This window comes from Aptenodytes forsteri, unplaced genomic scaffold, assembly GCF_000699145.1.
Source record: "Aptenodytes forsteri isolate BGI_AS27 unplaced genomic scaffold, ASM69914v1 Scaffold550, whole genome shotgun sequence".
Classification (NCBI taxonomy): domain Eukaryota; kingdom Metazoa; phylum Chordata; class Aves; order Sphenisciformes; family Spheniscidae; genus Aptenodytes; species Aptenodytes forsteri.
Window position 1 is genome coordinate 1,092,050 of NW_008795689.1, and position 19,760 is coordinate 1,111,809.

Genomic DNA, 19,760 nt, shown 5'->3' on the forward strand with positions numbered 1-19,760 from the left:
TGTTTCTCTTGCCTCTGCAGCCCCTGCAGCCCCGCCGCTGGCTGGCTGCTCCGTGCTGGTAGCGGTCGCACGGGTGAACCGATCGGATCAACCCCAAGGATGGGCACAGACATCGCCTTCCCCTGCTTGCTGCCCTGCCTCGTCCTGCGTGCCAGCAAGGCTCACCAGTGCTGGGGAGCACAGCCAGCACCCAGCGCTCTGCTACCGGGCAGCGCAGGAGGGGCTGGGGCAGCAAAGGGTTGGGGCAGGGACACCACGTCCTCCCCTTCCCCATGGGGGAGAGGGGCAGGGGGAGAGCACCAGAATGCTCCCAGCCCCGCAGGAGGAGTCTCCATCAGGTTTGAGGCTGAAGTAGATTTCCCAGCGAAGCCTGGACTCCTGCACACGGGCAGGATCCAGCTGGCTGTGCGTGCACAATACCTGTGGGCCCAGGGCATGCTTGGTCACTGTGGGACCCCTGCCCTGCATATCAGCCCATCTAATTCAGCCTTGTTTGGAGATGCCTGAGCTGAACCCCAAAGGTTTGATTAAGAATGTTCTTGGAAGGCGCCCAGCTAATCCCCATGGCAAGCTGACATTTGTAGTAAATCTCTGCTCTCTGTCAAACAGGATTTTCTCAGTGACATTTATGTCTGATGACTTCAAATTGCTTGGCCTCCAGTTCTGCTCAGCCCAAGCACCCACAAAACTGGGAGAGGTGCACTGGGAGCTCCGACTTGTGATTTTACAGAAAGCTTTAAAATCTTTATGACTCTAAGCCCCTACTTGAAACACGCCCTCCTCTTGAAAACCCAAAATAGCATCGAAGGAGATTCCCTTTGCATTGGCAGCATTATCATGCCAAGGGCTTCTAGCCTGGCATTGAATCATGTACCCCTCTGACCCCTGGCATGTGCAGCAAGTGCTGCCGTGCCTGCCCGTGCCTGGACGTGCAGCCAGGGCTTGCTGGGCAGCTCTGCTCTGCTCCCCGCAGCTTTCTGAGCCATGTCACTGAAGACATGGCAGAGCATCCCTCTGCCCCTCGCCCTCCCTCTATCACATTCAGCCCAAAGACTAAGCTGAGGTTTCCAGCTCATGGATGTCCCTAGGCTTTCTTAGCCCCGTATGAACCAGCTCGTGACGGTGCTGCATGTCACTCTGAGCTGCATGTGGCTGTGTGCTGCTGTGGCACCGCTCCCTGCAGTTTTGCTCCGGAGGAGTTCAGAAGCTGTCTCGGGAGCAATTAACTACTGCAATGGATGGTGTATCAGCACTTTGAACTCAGGGAGCAGCACTGGTACTGCCCTGGACCTCCCCCTGCGTGCCGAGTACATCATAGGGGATTAGGAAAGCTCCAACGGGGAGAACAAGGAAATGGCACGGGTCCCTGGGGCAGGGGGGAGCAGGGATACTGCAGCGAGTGGGCTGAGCACTGTCAGGGCAGAGACATGCACCGAGGTCCTGGGCTACTCACAGCTGGATGTCCAGGAAAAGCCGCTTCTCCTCGCCAACGTGGACCCTCCAGATGCAGTCCTCCCCCTCCGTGTAGGGCTCCGGCCAGTTGGGGGACAGGATCACCCCAACCACAGCGGTCAGCTCCCCCCCGCACATGGCTGCGGGAGCGAGAGGCAGGCAGGGCTCAGCCAGGGTCCCGGGGGTGTTCGCGACCACCACCCAGCATCGCCCCGCGGCACAGGGACTGACCTCGGCACAGCGGCTCTGTGTCGTTCCAGTATGGGTCCCGCATGTTGACGCACTCAATGACGGCGGGGCCCTGCTCCAGGGAGTGCCCGGGGTCACACATGAACTCCACAGTGGTGCCCAGGTTGTAGGTGGGGTCGGAGGTGGTGAAGTTCCCGTTCTGGATGTAGGGCTCATAGCAGTGGCCCCGCTCGAAGGCTGGAAGAGAAACCCCCCGTTAGCCATAGGGGCATGGAGCTGGCTGGGGGGAGCGCTGCCTTCCCCTACTCCTCACACCCTCAGCTCTGGGGGTTTGCTAGATGAGCCCTGGGCTCTGCCACCGTCCCCAGCTAGAAACCCATCCCTGCATCCCTGCTGTGCACGTATGGCCTCTTCCATGGCGTATTTTACAGGCAATTAGGATTAACAACAGTTTATCTGTACCAAGCCATGCAGGCTTAACCAAACCCCACTTCCATTGCGTACCAGCATCAGTAACGCACTCGCTGTGTTGCCAGTTGTTGTATTTGCTGAGCAATCTACCCTGGGATTACTCGGCGTTATTGAGCTTGCTCAGAGGCGTGGGGCTCCCGCAGGACTGATCCCGGCAGCAGGATGCCCTTAAATGACAACTGGAGCAAATCTGTGTGAGCTGCCTGGGGCTTGCCTAGCGCCCCGTCCCTGAAGGAGCCACTGGCGGGTCCAGAGGAAGGCAGCCTGGTGGGCAAGTGCTGCAGCGAGGACAGGAGCCAGGACAGCCCCCGTCCCTGCAGCTGGTGTGCTCCACGCTACGGAGACTGAGGGACTGGGACTTTGGTGGTGGCGGTCACCATAGGCTGTGTGATTCCCATGGCACTGATGGTCTTTTCAGCTCGGGTTTGGAGGGGCCCCATCCTGGACACGGCACCCATTGCCCCGGGCTGCCCCACAGCAGGCACAGGAGATGTGTCCCATGGACACTCAGCTCACCAACGAACATTTCTGTCAGAGTAAATGCAATTTCACTATTTCTTTTCCTATTTCTTGCTAGGCAAATGTATTCCCCAAAGATATTCCAGCACCAGGCAAGGTTTGGGTTGCCCTGCATGCCTGCAGTGATATGGGGTCAGTGGCACGGCGGAGCACCGGGTCTGCCAGTGCTGGTGGCAGCCAAGACCCTTCCTACAGCTGTATCTCTGTTAATTGCCTGAATGTCCTGAGGCCTGGGAGCGTTGGCTGAGGCCGGCCTGCTGCTCTCAGGGGTACCGAAATGAGAACACATCACCTTCGAAGCGTATGTTGAAAGCCGTGGTGGTGGCGGGCTCCTCCGCGAGGAAGTCGATCCTGATGGAGGAGCCGTCGCTGATCACCCCTTCGAAGGGCACGCTGTCGGCGCGCAGCGAGTCGTAGAGGACAGCGGACTGGTTCGTGTCGCCGCTGTACACCACCATCCTGCATGGGAGGACACGGCATGTTACATGGGAGAAGTGTCCCCACATACCCCCCGGAGTATCACCCAGCCCTTCCTCCTCCTCCGGTGTTCATGGAATATGGCATTTTAAAGAAATTGTGCAAACAAAAATTCACCAACCAGATAAGTCTCTTTTACTGTGTCATAAACAGGGGCTTTATTCTTTGATGTTACTACAAGCCATAAACCTGCTTTACTGCCTGTTACCAGGCTGAATGTTAATGCTGTTTAAACAGAAGCATCAGCACCACAAGCGTGTGCTTTGTGTTACGGATGTGGATAGCGGGGGATTTGCAGCTTCTTGCACTGTGGTGATGAGCAGCGCTGGGCATTGGGTATTCGGGGGAACACAGCACACTGCATCACCCCGCAGCTAGCGGGATCAGTCAACCAGCAAGATCCCCTGGCACTAAGCGCAGGGCCTCGGGATAGCAGGTGCTGGTGCTCTGCGCCTGCCTCTTGCAGCTTTTCTGGCTCAAAGACCTGTCTTGCCTCCTGAGCGCTTGAACACCTAAATCAGGAACCTCTTCTCCTGCACCAGGATCTTATTCTGTCCCCATCCCCACCATCCTCTGTCTGGCAGCCTCCTTCGTGCTGCACCCCGAGCTTGGGTTGGTGCTGCCTCCCAGGACACTTGCAGCCCGGGCACCAGGAAGGCAGGAGGTGCAAGGTGGGGGACCTGAGACCAGCTGGGAGCTTCCAAGCCTTGGAATATTTAGTGCCCAGCAAAGCTCCCCGCTCCTCACCCTGGGCAGAGCAAAGCTCTCCGCAGTCCCGGGGGTGCAGGGAAACAGGCTCAGTGCAGACCTCGCCACTGGCCGGCAGCACCCAGGTGCACGAGCAGCTCCCGGAGCCTCACCTGTCCTTCTCGGTCAGCAGGAGCTTCTCAAAGTGCAGGTGCAGCTTCTGGCCCGGAGGGGCCCCGATCGCCCACACGCAGTACATGCTGCTCGACTGGTTCCCCGTGTAGCTGGGTGAGAGTACGCGGCCGATGGTGGCGTTGTGGACCGTCCCGCCGCAGGGCGCTGCCGACAGAGAGCACAGCCCCGCTGAGACGGGCAAGGAGGCAGGGCAAGGCAAAGGGTACGGGCAGGCATTTGCACCCAGGGCTTCTGCACAGCAAAGGGGATAAACCCCTCCGCTGATTCCTGCTCAGATCTTCTCAGCAGTCTTTAATGCATGAACCTCTTGCCTGGCTTGGCTTTGCTTTGTTTTATGTATACACATATATGCTCACACATACACATAAAATCTATAATTTCCTTTCCCTTACCTGCCTAATTAGGAGGCAGATTCTGCTGTCACTGACATGAAAACCCGCAATACCTCGGGCTGCACTGTGCGCAGAGCTGGGCATTGCTTTCATGCTCTTCCAGGACCGCATTCAACTCACGGCGCAAAGAAAGCAACTCTAATTTTTTTTCTTTGGGGATCCCAGTTTTTCTTAGCACCGAGGCTAACTAACACGGAGCGTACCTGAGCAGATTGGCTCTGGGCTGCTCCAGTGCGGCCTCGATGCATTGATGCATGTAAGCACCCTGGGACCCTGCAGCTCGTAGCCCAGGTGACAGTGAAAATGAGCAATTCCACCCGAGTGCAAATCCATCACGGTGACGTCTCCGAAGTCAGGTCTCCGTGGAAAGTTGCAGCTCAGCATAAACACTGGAACAAGCACACACATTTCAGAGCTTAGGGCTTGTCTGCTCCAAGCCACCCTGCAGTCGGCGGGGGGAGCACTGGGGGCATGCTAGATGTGCCCACGGTGCCATGGGCAGACCTCGCTGCCGGCTGCCATCTGCAGAGCACTGACAAACCACCACGCTGCTGCTTCTCCACCTGCTGCTTTTGCCCAGACCCAGTTTCTATTTTAAAAAGAATTTGCTTGAACTCATCTTTTTTTTATAGCTCTTCAAGGAAAAAAATAGACTTGCAGTCTGAGTCTGTGTAGGAAGAGCCGCCGCACGGGGACAGAAACGGGGCAAGGCGGGTGTGAGGAGCACAGCCAGTGCTGGTATCCGGGACATCGGTGCGCATTGAACCCTCTGCCCAGGGCGCGACACAGGCTGCTGCTCGACCCGCCCCAGCCAATGCTCTGAGCACAGGCACGCAGCGAAACAGGAGCCCGGCTGGTCTGCGGGGGCAGAGCCTGGTATCCTTCCACCCCTGCAGCCCAGTGGGGCTGAGCCCTGCGGGACTGACGCCCCATCCCACCCCTCCTCGCGCACTCACGTTGGGAAGGTACCCACCTTGGTAGTGGAGCTGGAAGGTCCCCACCACCTCATCCTGGAAGGTGCGGAAGTAGACAGAGATGGTGTTGGTGGGGCTGCGGATCACCTGGCCCTCCACCAGCAGGGTCTGGTTGGCCAGGACTACCAGGGCATCGCCGTCCACCCCGCGGATGGAGAGCACCTCCCCGTCTGACAGGTTCACGCTCTTCACCTGGGTGGGAGCAAAGACCCGTGAGCTGTGGGGGTGAAGGCGGGGGTCCCGGCGGGTTGCTGGGCGAGCGGTCGCATTCCAGCCCCAAATACACACGGCACCCGCAGCCGCAGAGCATTGCACTGCCGCAGCTTTCCCTCTGCACTGCTCTGAGCACTGGCAGTTCACTGGGGACAGGATCTGCTTGTTCAGCTGTGATGGAGCAGCCTGTGCCCCGCATGAGCCCAAGGGACCCCCATGACAGCTGACCCCTTCTCCCTCCCCTGGGACAGCGGGCGCAGGCAGCTAGAGCCGCTCACTTGAGACGTGTTTCAAAGCTGGATGCTCCTTTGCAGCACAAGTTGACCCACGTCTAGTTCCCTGCTGAAACTGGGGATTGAGGCAGGTGGTTAGAGGCGGTGAGGGTTAGACAGGAGGAAGATGGAGGGGTCCCACACATCGCTGGTCAGGGGAGCGGTGGAGCCCCAACTCCGCCTGGGAGCAGACCTGCATCTCGGGGCACCATGGCATGGAGCATGGCCATGGCCACGGCTCACCGGTCTCAGCCATGGCTGGGCTGTTCGGCACAGGTCTGCAACCAAACCAGGGTACATTTGTAGGGCTCGGTGCTCACCATCCACCCCGTGCACCAGGCATCCTTCCCGGGATCCCTCATCCACACTGGGGAATGGATGGGGAGTCACACGGTAAATGTGTCTAATGAGCAGTCCCAAAAGGCTTTAATTATTATTTGGAAATAGCTGAAAAGTAACCTTACATTTGCATTTCACGTCCATTTAGCTTAATAAATGGGCTCATATTTCAGCAGAAAGATGCTCATCAGATCACTTGTTTCCTTAAGTGTGTGAGGACCAGGGCTCTATATTTAGCACACACCACAGCCTTAGCCCGTAATTGCAAGTGCTCCCGACAATGTTGTGACTAGAAGGATTTGTTGCTGTTGTCACAACTGTGCCCGTCCCCCCCCCAACCGGAGCACGAGGCGGAGATGTGCCTGGCTCCGAGGGCCACTGGTACTGCAGGGGGGATCCGCACTGAGCCACCTGCAGTGCTTGGTGTCCTCTGACCTTCTGCTGGAAGAAGTGAGATTTCCACAGGGGAAACCACCCCAACCCTATCAGGTAACTCCCTGCCTGCCCCAAAGGTCTCTAAGCCATGAATGGTGCCTGGAAAAGCCCGGTCCTTGCTCTGGGGCTGGGCTGAGCAGCCCCCAGGCTGGGTCAGAGCGTGCCAGGGTTCACCCCAGCCCACGCTTTTAACCCAGGAGGAGCTGATTTTGCCTTATTTTGCAGCAGGGTGCTGGGTCACTGCAGAGAGTCTCTGGTCCTTGCTGCAGGGAAAAGCAGTCCTCAGTCCTCATGGGTGCCATGCAGCACATCGGAAACACGGGTCAAGTGTGTGCCCTGGACCCCGACCTGCCCTGGGTTGTTTCTTCTCCAGGTTTTGTCCTGAAAACATGCCTCCCCAGCACAGCATGCACATACATTGCGTGTGGTGGGCCAGCTCAGATCTAATTATTAATAAATGGAACAAATTAAATGTTATTGGGGATGAATTATTTGGAGCATGGGATCCAGGGATGCTAAGTGGGCTATGTACAATGCTAATGACGTCCCCCCAGCTCCCACTGGGGCAGAGTTTTGCTTCCTAAGCCGGGTCTGAATCACTGCAAAGACGTTTCCAGGGTGTTTCTAACACATCTTGTTCTGAAATTACTCAAAGACAAACCTGCTCCCCAGCTAGCTTCCTCTAGTGATGATTAGCATCAAACACGCTACCTAGCACCTCTGGCAAATTAGAAAGAGAAACGTTCAGGAGTGCCATCCGAGCAGCTGATTGCAGCCGAGCTGCTTTGCTGTCCCTCCCCAGCTCTGCCGCTGGGGAAGGGTTTCAGAGGAGCAGCTCGAGCAGGCAGAGCTCTGCAGAAGAGAGGGAGCTGATGAACGTTGCAGCATCTCCCCGGCCCTTCGCAGGGTGCCATGGGGTTGGGGCACTGCTCGGCTCCACCGTCAGCCTTCCCGTTCTGTAAACCCAGGCTCGGAGGAGCCCGGAGCAGGGATGCCATTGCGAAGGACCCGCAGTTCCCCGTGCCAGTGCCAGGTAGGCAGGCATTCTCAGAGGACCTCAGCTGCTCTGGAGTAACCGGCAGGTACAGACGGATGCAGTGGCCTTGCGCCAGGGACCGTCAGCCGCTGCGAGAGGGACCATATGTGTGAGTTCCTGCCAGGGGCTGGGGAGGACAAGTTCTTACTTTAATCAAAGACCGCACCAGTGTCAGTTCCTAAAAAGTCTGTTGGGAAGACAGGAGGGATCCTTGATTCAGCCTGCCAGCCTTGCTCACCCACTAGAAAATCTCTTTAGGGAAATTCTATTTCCTGCCAAGAAGATTCAAGAATTTTAAAAATAAATGTAATTTAACTAAGCATTCAGAGAACTGGCTGCTCTGTGGCTCCCAGGACTGTGATGGTGTGACTCGACTGGCACGGGGGCAGGCAGGCTGAGGCACAGCTCTCTCTGGGATGCTGCAAGGGGCATGGGGGGCTGCTGGCAGCGAGCAGAGCAGAGACCCTGAGCTCTCACAGGGCGCCGGGCAGCCCCCAGCATCAGGCAGGTTTGCTGGCAGCCCTTCCTGACACCACACCTGATGTCCAGGCTTTGCGTCCGCTCCTCACTGAAGGGATATTTCCTCAGCAGCGAGCGAGGGTCTGACTTTAAAGGGTGCAAGGGAAGGAAGCAGAGGGTCCTTGTGGCCTCCTGAACAGCTCTAAGCGCCTGCAGGAGCAGCCCCAGGGCTCTGCACTCCCAGTCTGTTTTAGGGCAGGGCTGCAATGCCACAGTCATTCCTGCCACCACCAGGCTCTCCCATGGTCCCTGCATTGAGAGGTGACCCCCCTATGCCGGGGCTCTGCTCCCAGTCTGTTTTAGGGCAGGGCTGCAATGCCACAGTCATTCCTGCCACCACCAGGCTCTCCCATGGTCCCTGCATTGAGAGGTGACCCCCCTATGCAGGGTCAGCACCTTCCTGTCCCAGGGGCTTCTCTTTTCCCCTGCAGATGCCTTTAACAAGATTCACAGAGGTAAAACTCTGTGCTTCACCTTCGGGTGCTCCACCTTCCCCATGCCACACGCTGAATCCTGGGGGAAAGTCATTCCTGCCACCACCAGGCTCTCCCATGGTCCCTGCATTGAGAGGTGACCCCCCTATGCAGGGTCAGCACCTTCCTGTCCCAGGGGCTTCTCTTTTCCCCTGCAGATGCCTTTAACAAGATTCACAGAGGTAAAACTCTGTGCTTCACCTTCGGGTGCTCCACCTTCCCCATGCCACACGCTGAATCCTGGGGGAAACCTTCTCCCACACTCTCCAGGACATGCTTCCTCATGTCCAGCCTCCAGCAGGACCAGCTGAGACCATGCATCACTCATGACAGGGGAGTGCACCAGCCGGGGCTCCACACAGAGCCCATCCACCCCAGCTCCCCAGGCCACCCCACCGCAGAGCAACACAGTGCCTACACAGCTCTGCTCCCCAGCCCAGCCTGGCTTCTCCCACACCAGCATCCCTGAGCAAGTCTGGCCTCCAGAGGTCAGCCCCAGCAAACCCACACGAAAAAAGGAATCCCCAGTGACTCACTTCTGCATCACACCACCCTGGCAGAAGAGCTCAACCTCACCCCTCCTCACCCAGCAAGGTCCCCCCTGCCCATCTCCATTACAGGAGCTGTGAATTAAATCCAAATCACTTAAATGTTAACCAATTATCCACATCACGGCAAGGCAGCTGAGGAAGTTGCACTGCGTTACTCTAGCACCTGCCCGATGTAATTAGCCTCGGAGCCACTGAAGCTCACAGTGCTTGTACATGTGAAATAATTAAAAAGCAATGGAAGAGAGTCCGTCAGCACCAGGCAAAACAAGGGGGAGCAGCGGGGAGGTAATGGCTGTCCCTCCTGGCTTTGGCACGGGCATTGCCCCCAGCCAGGCTGGCACACTGGGGGTGAGCAGTGGTACCTGCCGTCCATCAGCTGGTCCAGCTAGTGCCTCCCTTACTCTGCTTCCAAACCTGAGACCTGCTGCCACCCCTGCCGTCACCAGTCCTCCTCCTGCCACCTCCAGTCCCAGCCCTTCTGGTAGGAAATAATATTAGGACTGCCACCTTCCAGCATGCCTGTGCTAATTACTCCTCAAAGTACAAGCCGCAGAGAGGCACAGAATGAGGCCATTGGTATTGGTTTACAGGTAGGGAAACTGAGGCACGGTGCTGGGGTGATCCCTGGGGCCCTGTGATCTCCCTGTGCATTGCCGTGGGTCCTGGCACCTAGGAGGGGGGGTAAGGGCTAGGGATAACCCAAACCCCACGATTACTGGCCCTTCCACTGTGCTGTGCCCGTTTCCCCAGCCCTGGGGCAAAGGGCTGGGACGCTGCCGGGGGCTGGGATGTCAGCCAGCTGCACCCCTCCTGCCAGCAACTGCTTGTGCAGGGACACCTCCAGGTTCAGCTCCCTCGGGTGCTGGCCTTTCGTGCCGGTCTCGCAGGCTTGTTGGGAGCAGCCAGTCATGGGCCTTTATGGCAAAGCCTGTTTGTGATGGTGGGGAAACGTCTCAGCTGCAGGACCAGAGCTTTCTGCACCAGCCCCACTGGTCAGGGATGACGTCCAGGGTGGACTTGTTTTAAAATCAGGTTTCCATGCAAACACGGACAATGTTTCTGCACCGCACTGTCTGTCTCCTCCGTGGGCTCATCAGCATGTATTGTGTGTGACATCCCCTGCGCGAACTAAAGAGAGGGGATAAATCTGTTGTCTTGCTTGCCATGAATGCTATTTCTAGCTTCCTTGGCACATAAATCATGTCGCTGCTGCTGCCTAAATGGTTAAAAAGCCTTCTGCAGAGCTTGCTGCCTGCAGCGGCAGGTCAGGCACTCACCAATGCTGCCATGCTGGAGCACATCAGTCCTCGTCCATGGGCACCTGCGGAGGGGCCCTGCAGCGGCTGGGGTGGCAGGGCAGGGACTGGCAGACCCCTTCCCTCCTCCTGAATCTCTGCTGAGCTGCTGCCCACTGTGGGGCAGGGCACAAGCAAGCTTTTTGCTGCACTCAGCTGCGGGCAGCAGCTTCGGGGCACTCAGCACCGCTGCCTGCAGCCCCAGGGCCCATCCTCCTCCAGCTCCCACCAGTGTCCACCCAGCCGGGGCGGCTCAGCCTTGCCTGGCCCCCTGTGGGCATCTTGGGCACCCCAGGGGCTGTTGCCGGACGAGCTGCATGGTGCGTGCTCAGCCAGCTACAGATGAGGCCGTGCTCAGCCAGTGCGGACCCGCTGTTGTGATTTAATTTGTCTGAAAAGCTCAGAAGCATCAGCAAAGCAAAATGCAAAGCTCGGGGGGTGGAGAGGCTAATTTTATGCTCCATTAAAATCTCAGCTTACAATGGAGTGAGGTCAGGAGTGGTGTCACCTGATGGATTATGGATGGAGGCGAATTTACAGCGGAGCAGCCTGTCTTTAGCACCCTGCGGATTTGGGGAGACAGAGTTACTGCCATGGAAAAGTGTCTGAGATGTGCATACATCCCAGTGCTCACCCCTGCGCCACTGCCACTGCTGCCTGGCTCTGCCGGCTCCCAGGGCAACCTCCTCACCGGGGCTTGTTTCCACAGCGGCAGTCGCGCTGCGGAGGTCAGCCCCTCATGCCCGCCGGAGGGACGGCAGGAACAAGCTCACTGGAACTATTACTCTTTTTAATGCACATTCTTAATTACACAGATTAAAAGTTAATGGATTTTAATTGGATGCAAATGGCGACATGGGGAAAACGCAAGAACAAGAAAGGATTACACACCAGAGCATGGAGACCGCAGACTGATGGTGTTTGAAATGTGTCAGGGCCTCTGCCCTGCTCCCAGCCTTGCCAGGCTGTGGGACGCAGCATTTCGGGGAGAGCTGACCAAGCACGTCTGCCTGGGCCAGACTCCCCACTCTGATGGGTTTGCACAGCGCTGTGCAAACCCAGTGTGCTGCACCCATGCCGGCCATGCCTGCTGCTCCATGCTCCCGTGCGTGCCAGCTCACAGCATTTACGGGTGCCTTCCTGCAGAAACTCAGCCCTGGCTCTCTGCCACAGCATGCATATTTGCTGCTGCTAGGGTTTGCTGCGAAATGCCTGCTTGTCCGTGTGGTTTTTACCATGCAATTGTCAGGGACGTGGCCCTGCTTTGGTGTAGGAGCCGTTTGTCAAAACCCCTCCAAAGCAAGCGCTAGCTGGAGAGGGGACTTGTGCTGCCCACCCAGATGCCTCGAGGCTGCCTGCACACCTCTCAGCAGGCAGGGCAGCGAGGGCAGAGGGCTGGTGGCCGCGCTGGAGACAGCAGTGCTGCTTCGCCACTTCCCATGAAGGCTGAGTGCCTTTTTTGCAAATTGCCTGCCAGCGTCTCGTTGTTACATTAATTGCATGGCATTTTAACGCTTTGATCATTGCTGACGTTCAGGATGTAGTAATTCCCTCGTACAGTTAATTTATTACACAGCCTAAGAAAAATCTAGTTTTTTCCCTGGGAAGGGGTTTTTTTAGCAAGTGTAGATGCCCAGGGTAGGTGTGCCCAAGGCCATGGGTGCTTTGCCATGGTCATCCCCCCACCGACACGCTTCTCACCTGGAGCTCAACGCCGTAGCCTGTGTAGACGGTGACGTTGTAGGTGCACTCTAGGTAGCTGTGCAGGGGCAGCGGGGGGTAGTCCGTGGAATCGATGTAGCCCTCGGGGTCATGGAAGCTCATGCTGCAGAGGACTGGAGGGAACGTGTGTCAGGGATTGCCCGGGGGTAACAGCTCACCCAGCACCTCCCGCGCTGGGTGCTCCCGCTGCCCTAAAACCCAGCACCCAGGTCGCTGCTCCAGCGGCCGACCCCGCTGAAGTGCAGAAGGTTTTAGGCAGCCCCACAAACCCAGGCGGTGCTGCTGGCACCGCACACAGAGCTGTTCCCCATCAGCTGCTGTAACCCCATTCCCATGTTCCCTGGCCCCGTGAGGGCAGCGCGGCTTACCCGGGGTGGGCTCCGTGGTTATGACGGTGGTGGTGATGATGGTGGATGTGGTGGTTTCTTGGCTCTCTTCCGACGCGGAGCTGTGCACCTCGCTCTCCACGCCGTTTGTCCGGTTAAAGGCGGTGCTGGTGGGAGCCACGGTTGGAGCCTCACCAGCATCACCCGCGCCATCAGGGAAGGGCCCAGGGACCGCTGGTGGCAGGGTGGATGGGGAGATCTGCAGCACGGGGTGGCTGGTGGTGGCCTGACCCCCCCAGGGCAGCTCAGGGGGGCTCTGCTCCGCGTCCCCCGCCCCGGCCACTGCCTCTGCCGGTGCACGCAGCTCTTGGGAGGCAGCAGGGAGCCCGGAGCCCAGTGGGCTGGCCGGGGAGGCAGCCCTGGGGGGCCCTGGCAGGGTGGGCTTGGGCCTCGGGTGCTTCCTTGCCGTATTTACTTGCTTTAGAGTAGGTGGCTTTTTCTTAACAGGGAAAGTTTGTTTTGTATCAGCGTCGGGGGCGACGGTGGGCGTTGGCAGGATGCGGCTCTGCACCAGCAGCGTCGTCTCCTCCGCCGCTGGATCGGCGCTGTCCTCTGCGGCCGGCAGCAGGTTGAGGGCAGTGGCATGCCCGAGCTCCCCGGCTCTGCCGGCCAAACTCATGGTGTGCCCGAGCTCCCTGGCTCTGCCGACCGTCTTGTCCACCAGCTCATCCACAGCGAGAGGGTCCGGGCTGGCAGGGACCAGTGCTGCCCCTGATCCGCTGTCTGCAAAAAAATGGGGAAAAGTGGGACTTGGGCAATTCTGGGCATGAAATTATAGTTGTGCCGGCAGCACGAAATCAGCCCCCCAGGGAGCTGCGGCTGATTGAATGCCTGCCGCTCTCCCAAATGGGCTCATTATGGGAAAGCAATAATGAGCCTGCACCGACTCTCTGAAAGTTGGGTTTCTGCTGAAACTCGGTGGCCTTATCTTGCCGTTTCAGAGCTGCTATTTGGTCTCTTTATCTAGAGGTCACTTGTTCAGGGAAGTTCACTCGCTCCTGCTGAGTTTGTTGCTCTGGCTTGGTCTCTGTAAAAAGCCTTTATTTTTGCAATTGTCATCAGTAAATATGGCTATTTCAAAGCGCCTGATTAGGCTGTGGCTCTTTCCCATTGTCTTCCCCACGCTGCTGCCTGGCGGGGAACAGACGCCGATTAACTGGCTTCCTCCGGCCTCCCGCGGCAAAACACCACCCGCTTCTGCAAAGTCTCTCCTTAGGCAGCCACTAACCTTTTGTATTGGGCAAAGCAATGCGCGGGAAAGAAAGAGTAATCAAAGCCGCACCGCCACTGCTTCGGCCAGGGAGTTTAATTGCATGAAATACAGATTTATTCACCACCAATGGGTCTGACTGAGCTGCGGTCCACGGTGTAAAATAAGCTGTAAGCAGTGCCGTGGCTCTGCGAAACGCTGCAGAAAGCTCCAAGAGGCAGAGTCAACATTTTCCATGGAAACAGCAGTTGCCAGGGAAGGCGCTTAATGCACGATACTTAAAGACCGTAATTCCAGCCCCCTCAGCTCCCCTGGGAGGGTTTGGAGCCCGAGTTCCTGAAATGTGGGGTCCCTGCCCTCGGCGTGGGCAGGTGCCCAGCCGGGCATGGGGGGGTCCGTGAGCCCCCGGCCCCACTGCTGGCCCTGGGCTGCCTGGGCACGTGTTCCCCTCATGACTGCAAACGAAAGCACCGACCCGCTCCGAAAAGCAGTTCGAGCTGCTGTGACATGCTTGCGGGGGCAGCCGGGACGTGTACCCGCCACGGTGCCGGCTCTCCGTGGGATGGGGGACCGGAGCGGCAGCCAGGGTTTCTTTCCCAAACAGACTCCAGCAAAGCATGATAAACCTCTGGCTCACCCTGAGCACTTCATTACAATTAGTGTTACAGATACTTTAAACAAAAGCACAACACTTACATTACATTTAACCTGATTTTTTGCATTTCAAATTCTAGTAATTAAGGTAGGAGCAGAATGAAAAGGAAGAAAGGAGCTTTTGGATGTGAAACCTGAAACACAGGGACACTGCAGGATGTTTGCCACGGGGGAGTACAGTTCCCCCGGAGTCCAACCGCTGTTTACATCACCCTGTGATTTTAATGTCTTTAAACAACTTCTTCTGATGCCTTAGCATTAGCTTTGCTGCCACACAGCCGGTGAGCACCGTGCTGGGTGCACCGTGGTGCAGCCCGGCGCAGCACTGCTCCAGTGCAGCAGCGAGGCAGTTCAGCTGGTTTACACCAGCACCGCTGGGTCAGCGCGGTGCCGGCACGGCACCGGGGCACGAGTTGTAGGGAACCTTAAACCCGCCTCAGCGGTGACGCCGCAGAGCGCGACTGCTTGTTATGCTGCTCATGATCCCCGGCCGTGCTGCAGCTCCCCCAGCACATTTGTGCCATCCAGCTGTTGCCTCTCATTACACATTTAAGTGCTGATCCTGGAAACACTCGGGTACCCGCTCTGCTTTCTGCAGAGGTGCGCGCTCACTCGGAGCTGACTTGCATGTGTAATGCTCAGCCCCTGCATTATTTGGATGTGCTGGATCAGGGGCTTTACAGGACTTGGGCTCATACACCATAAGGTGAGAGCGCCCGCCCAGATGGACCAGGGACCCCGGCACTGTCACCTCCACATGTGCCAGGGAGAAAAGGGACCCGCAGTGGCAATGGGGTGGCAGAGTCTGGCCTTGAATGTCCCAGTGGTCCCTGCCAGCTCCCTTTATAACCAAGCAGTTACTATTCTTGCTGCAGCTTGTGCAAGGATAAGCAGTGGTCACTGCTTCAAATGGTTGCTCTGCAGCAAAAGCAGCCCAGCGTCACCCTCAGGGAATGCACCGTGGGACAGGGAACATCCCCGTCCATTAACGGGGCGGCCGGTGCCTGCGGGACAGGAGGGATGGGCACAAGTAGCCTGCGCAGAGGGAAACAAGCAGCCTGCTGAAAGTTGACTTTGCTCTGTCTTCTGGAGAATCGAAGCGGTTTCTGGCGAGAACTGAAGATAAGGGAACACAACAGGAAAAGGCAAAGGCTGGGAGAGTTAGCCTGAAGGATGGAGTTTCCAAAATCTGCTTGTCCAAGGCTGGAGACGTATTTTTGTCCAGGTCTGTGCAGTGAGCGCACTGCAGGACTGCGGGAGCCTTCCCCTCCACTGCAGGCGGGCTCGCCTCTCCTTTCACTGGGCTGTGCCAGGGCAGTCCCCGAGCTGCTCCTGCTCCTCTGTCCCGGAGAGCCCTCGCACATGCTGCTGTTACCCATGTTGGTCCTTAGCCCCAGCTGCCTGGGACAGCCGGGGCCGTGCCCATGCCCGCCCCAAGCCACAGCTCCCTGCTGTCAGCCAGCCGAGCCGCGGACCCAGCCACAGGCAATCCAGTCCCGGCTACCAAGGGCTTCCTGGCCTCTCCCGCTATGTTTCCCATGACTTAAAAAATTAATTCTTTAATTAGCAGTGGTTCAACAAATTCATTAGCCGATTCCCTTAGCACATTAGGAGACATTTCACACACGTTGTCTGCAACCACCGACTTGTGTCAGCTCTGAATAATCTTCCCTGGCTCCCCCCAGGGAGCCTGGGTGCCTCGGTGTTCCCACGCACACTGCTGGTGGGGCAGCCCAGGACCCCCCACACCCTCCGCTCATTTCTGAGTGTCTCTGCTTCCTTCTCCATCCCGCCCCTGGGCTGAGGCTGGCCTCAATGGGCATCCTGCCGTGGGGTGATGGGGGGGAATCGGTCCCCAAGGCAGTGCCAGCATCAGCTCTCCTTCCCTCACAAGTTTTGCAGGGTTCTCATGTGCTTTAGGCTTCCTCTCCCAGCCCAAGCCCGGGACGGGTGGCCGGCGGCTGCTCTCCCACTGCCGCGGCTCAGCTCATCGGTTTCAGTGCTTTGCAGCAAAACGGTTTCTCCGTTATAGGAGAAGATGGGGCTGTCAGACAAGGAGGAGTTGGCACGGCCCCGAGAGGCTAGGGGAGGGGAGGGGGCTCACTGGCCGGTGGGACACTGTGGGACACAGGCTCACAGTGGGACAGTTGGGGTGTTCCCACAGGAACCTGAGTCCTTAAAGCCGGTGTGTTACCAGAAACAGCAAAACAGCATCCCCGGGTTATTTGTCATGTGAACTCTAATTCTTAACGGATGTTGCCATTAAACCATATTTTATGCTTTCAGAAAGTTGACTAATTTCTTATTAGATCCTTTGCCAGGATGCATTTAAATGATTCTGTCCTTAACAAAGCATGAAATAAAACACTTTGTATAGCGACTCTGTAATGAGATACTTAACATGCTTTAGTTTGTAAAGGGCAAATATGTATTTCAGGGAAGCGAAGAATGCAGCCAGGCTGGAGTGGGGCGATGGAGGCACAGGGGGGCCCTGGCATCAGTGATTAATAAGGGCACATTCCACATTATCAGAAAGAGAAGTGATTAATGATCTTAACTCCAGATTGCATCGCCACCCCCAAACTGGAGCTGTGCTCCATCATGTCCCCGAGATACAGGCTGCCAGCCCTGCCTGCTGCCTCCCTGGCACTGCCAGACCCTGGTCCCACCCCCCGCGTGTTGGTGCAGCACTGTGACCCCCCGTGGCCCCGGCGCAGCCCTGTGCCTGCTCCCCTCCCTGCTCGGCTGGCTTTCCTCCGCTCACTCCTGCCTGCTGCCCATCTCAGGAAGGGAACCACCAGCTCTTCCCTCCCGGGGGGGCAGAGGCCCCTGCACACGGAGGGGGTGTCACTGTCTGCAGAAGTGCATTCCCCCACCCATGGCCTCTCTGGGGAGAGCAAGGCTTTAGGAAAAGCAAAGAGCAGGTGAAGCAGAACCGAGTATCCTCATCCTTAAGGAAGGATTGCAGTAGGTTTCCATATTTAATATTCGGATAAGGGTAGGCTTTGGTAAGATACTTTCCATACCGATTTGAATGCAAACAGCCATCCTCCCACCTCCAAGGACTACGGGGTAGTTACACTGAGAGATGAGGTTTGAGATTGCCTGAGCACTGTTGGTGCATTTCTATCCAGGAGCCAGCCCAGGAGCATGGGGGGTTTGTGTCTCGCAGTCATCGCTGGAAGCTCTGCAGCCCCTCTCCCCTCCCAGGAGCACAGTGATGCAGCCCAGCCAGCTAATGCCACCAGCATGCTAAATAAACCACCAGAGATTTATAGTCAATTCTGTGGATTTACTTTGAGTTGCAGTAGCAAAACTATTATCATAATGGCAGGCAGGAAATGTCAGCACGGGACGATTGCTTGAGGGTGCTCTCATAGCCGGGCTCTCACTCTCTGCTGCCCACTCCCAGCATGGGATGAGGCTGTTTAACATCACCCAGCGCTGCAGGATGCCCACGCTCCCCACCACCGCCCCGGCCTCACGGGATGCTCGGCTGGGGGCCAGGGCAGGCGGAGCAGGACCCTTCCCAGCTGCCAAAATCCATCCTGTTCTGCACAAGCGATTGATCTGGAGATACTGAGCTGGTGGAAGAGAAATGATCATGTTTGACCTTCATCTAATCTGCTAAACCAGCTCCGGAGGAAGTAAATGCTATCAAGATGTACAAGGGGTTTATCTTGTAACTTGATCAGGAGCACTCGCACGTGGTTTGAGACTGGAAAGGCTTCTCTAAATCCATGAAAGCCTCTGCAGGCAGCCCCCACAGTCCCTGCTTCCTCCAAGCACAGCACGGCACCTGGGGCACTGCGCTCTGCACAGCGGCGTTGGTATGGGTGGCTGTGAGATGGGACAGGAAAGTCCAGGACACTTTGGAGCGCAAGTGACCTTAATGCAAAACGACAGCTCATCTTCAGGTCTATTCTGGGATCTGCCTAGATACCGGCGTGTAAACACTGAGGAAGGAAGCTCGGCTCCGGGGAGGACGTCTCCAACCAGCTTTCACTCCCCCACGATTTATACTTAGCCGCTGTCGGAAGCGCTCGCTCCTCTGCAGGGCACGGGTGCCGAGTGCGCCGTGCTGCGCGTGGGAGCGTGCGGGCTGCGTGCCGGCCAGGTCTGGCAGTGGTGACACAGCCCCAGTCCCTGGGGCTGGGGTGATGGCACGGGGGTCTCGAGAGGTAGCGGGGCAGGAGGGGTGGCAGGGCAGGCAGGGCAGGGAAGGCAGGCAGGGCAGGGGCTGCTGAAGCAGCTCCCCTCATCCAGACCCAGCGCTGACCTGGGTGCTTGCAGGGCACCAGCCACCCGCCCACCTGAGCAGCACCGTCAGCTGCTCACGGAGGGCCCTTGGCACTAAAAGCATCCTTAAATATACATAAGTGAGTACAAATGCCTCTTTGAAACTTGCTATCGGAGCGAGAAAAATTAACGAACTCAAAGACCAACATACCTGTGGTCTGTGCTCTGCTACCCACGCAATCCTTCTGCTCATACAAAGAACAACTAATTGCTCTGACTATTTTTTCAGGTGCAAACAGCCTTTTTTTTGCCATTTAGGATAGTTTTCTCTTGCTCTTTTGAAGAATTTTGTTTTCCCGCTACTGAGAAATAAATCTGCTTATTGCCCGTGATCTGTGAGCACACAGCGACAGATTTCGGGTTGTGGCCTGGAATTTGCCATGACGGCCCAGGCGCATTAACTGAGCAAACTGTAATGTATTAAGCAAAAGAGTGAATGAGATTGCAAGGCCAAGCGAACGAAAGAAAACTGATTAAATGTGAGCTCAAGATCTCCCCTTTGCCACAATTTCATATGCTATCAGCTCTTGTTCTCCAGAAAAGCAAAATAGGGTTTTCAGTGTTCCCTCTCAAAAAGCAGCTTGCCTGTGTTTTGCACAGGGCAGGGACACGGTGCGTTCAGGTAGTTTTCCGCTGCCTGGTGGCCACAGTGCCAGCGTCCCCACATCCCCACCGAGGGGGGTCCGGCTGTGCTCCTGGGCATGGGGCACCCCCAGGCTCTGCCTTTGACCCAGCGTAGCGCAGCGGGGAGATGAAGGTTTCAGCTTCTGGACCCTGAACTTGCAGACAAAACCCGCGCTGAAACCCGCGGTGCCATCAGACCTTCCCTGCTGGCAGCAGCTGCGGCTGCACCAGTGCCTGTGCTGTCCCCCTGCAGCAGGGACCCCCCAGCAATCAAGGGGCTTTCAATTAAGGACGCAGTGAAGAGCTTGTTCCAGCCCCGAAAGCCTTTGCGGAGCAGCAGGGGATGGGAAACGCAGCGTTCAAAGCCCTGGGAGAA

The 19,760-nt window shown here is 57.2% G+C and overlaps 1 protein-coding gene across 1 annotated transcript in view; it reads right to left on the bottom strand.

The window, feature by feature from the left end:
* SEZ6L (seizure related 6 homolog like) overlaps positions 1 to 14,316 on the bottom strand; it is a 19,694-nt gene extending 5,378 nt beyond the window's left edge. Inside the window, exons 1-9 of the mRNA XM_009282830.1 lie at positions 14,283 to 14,316; positions 12,580 to 13,320; positions 12,191 to 12,324; positions 5,356 to 5,548; positions 4,586 to 4,771; positions 3,969 to 4,134; positions 2,924 to 3,090; positions 1,684 to 1,878; positions 1,454 to 1,592 (exon numbers count right to left, since the gene is read on the bottom strand). Of these exons, the coding sequence (XP_009281105.1) occupies positions 1,454 to 1,592; positions 1,684 to 1,878; positions 2,924 to 3,090; positions 3,969 to 4,134; positions 4,586 to 4,771; positions 5,356 to 5,548; positions 12,191 to 12,324; positions 12,580 to 13,320; positions 14,283 to 14,316 (1,955 nt within the window). The remainder of the gene's footprint in view (positions 1 to 1,453; positions 1,593 to 1,683; positions 1,879 to 2,923; positions 3,091 to 3,968; positions 4,135 to 4,585; positions 4,772 to 5,355; positions 5,549 to 12,190; positions 12,325 to 12,579; positions 13,321 to 14,282) is intronic.
* Positions 14,317 to 19,760: the final 5,444 nt, after the last annotated feature.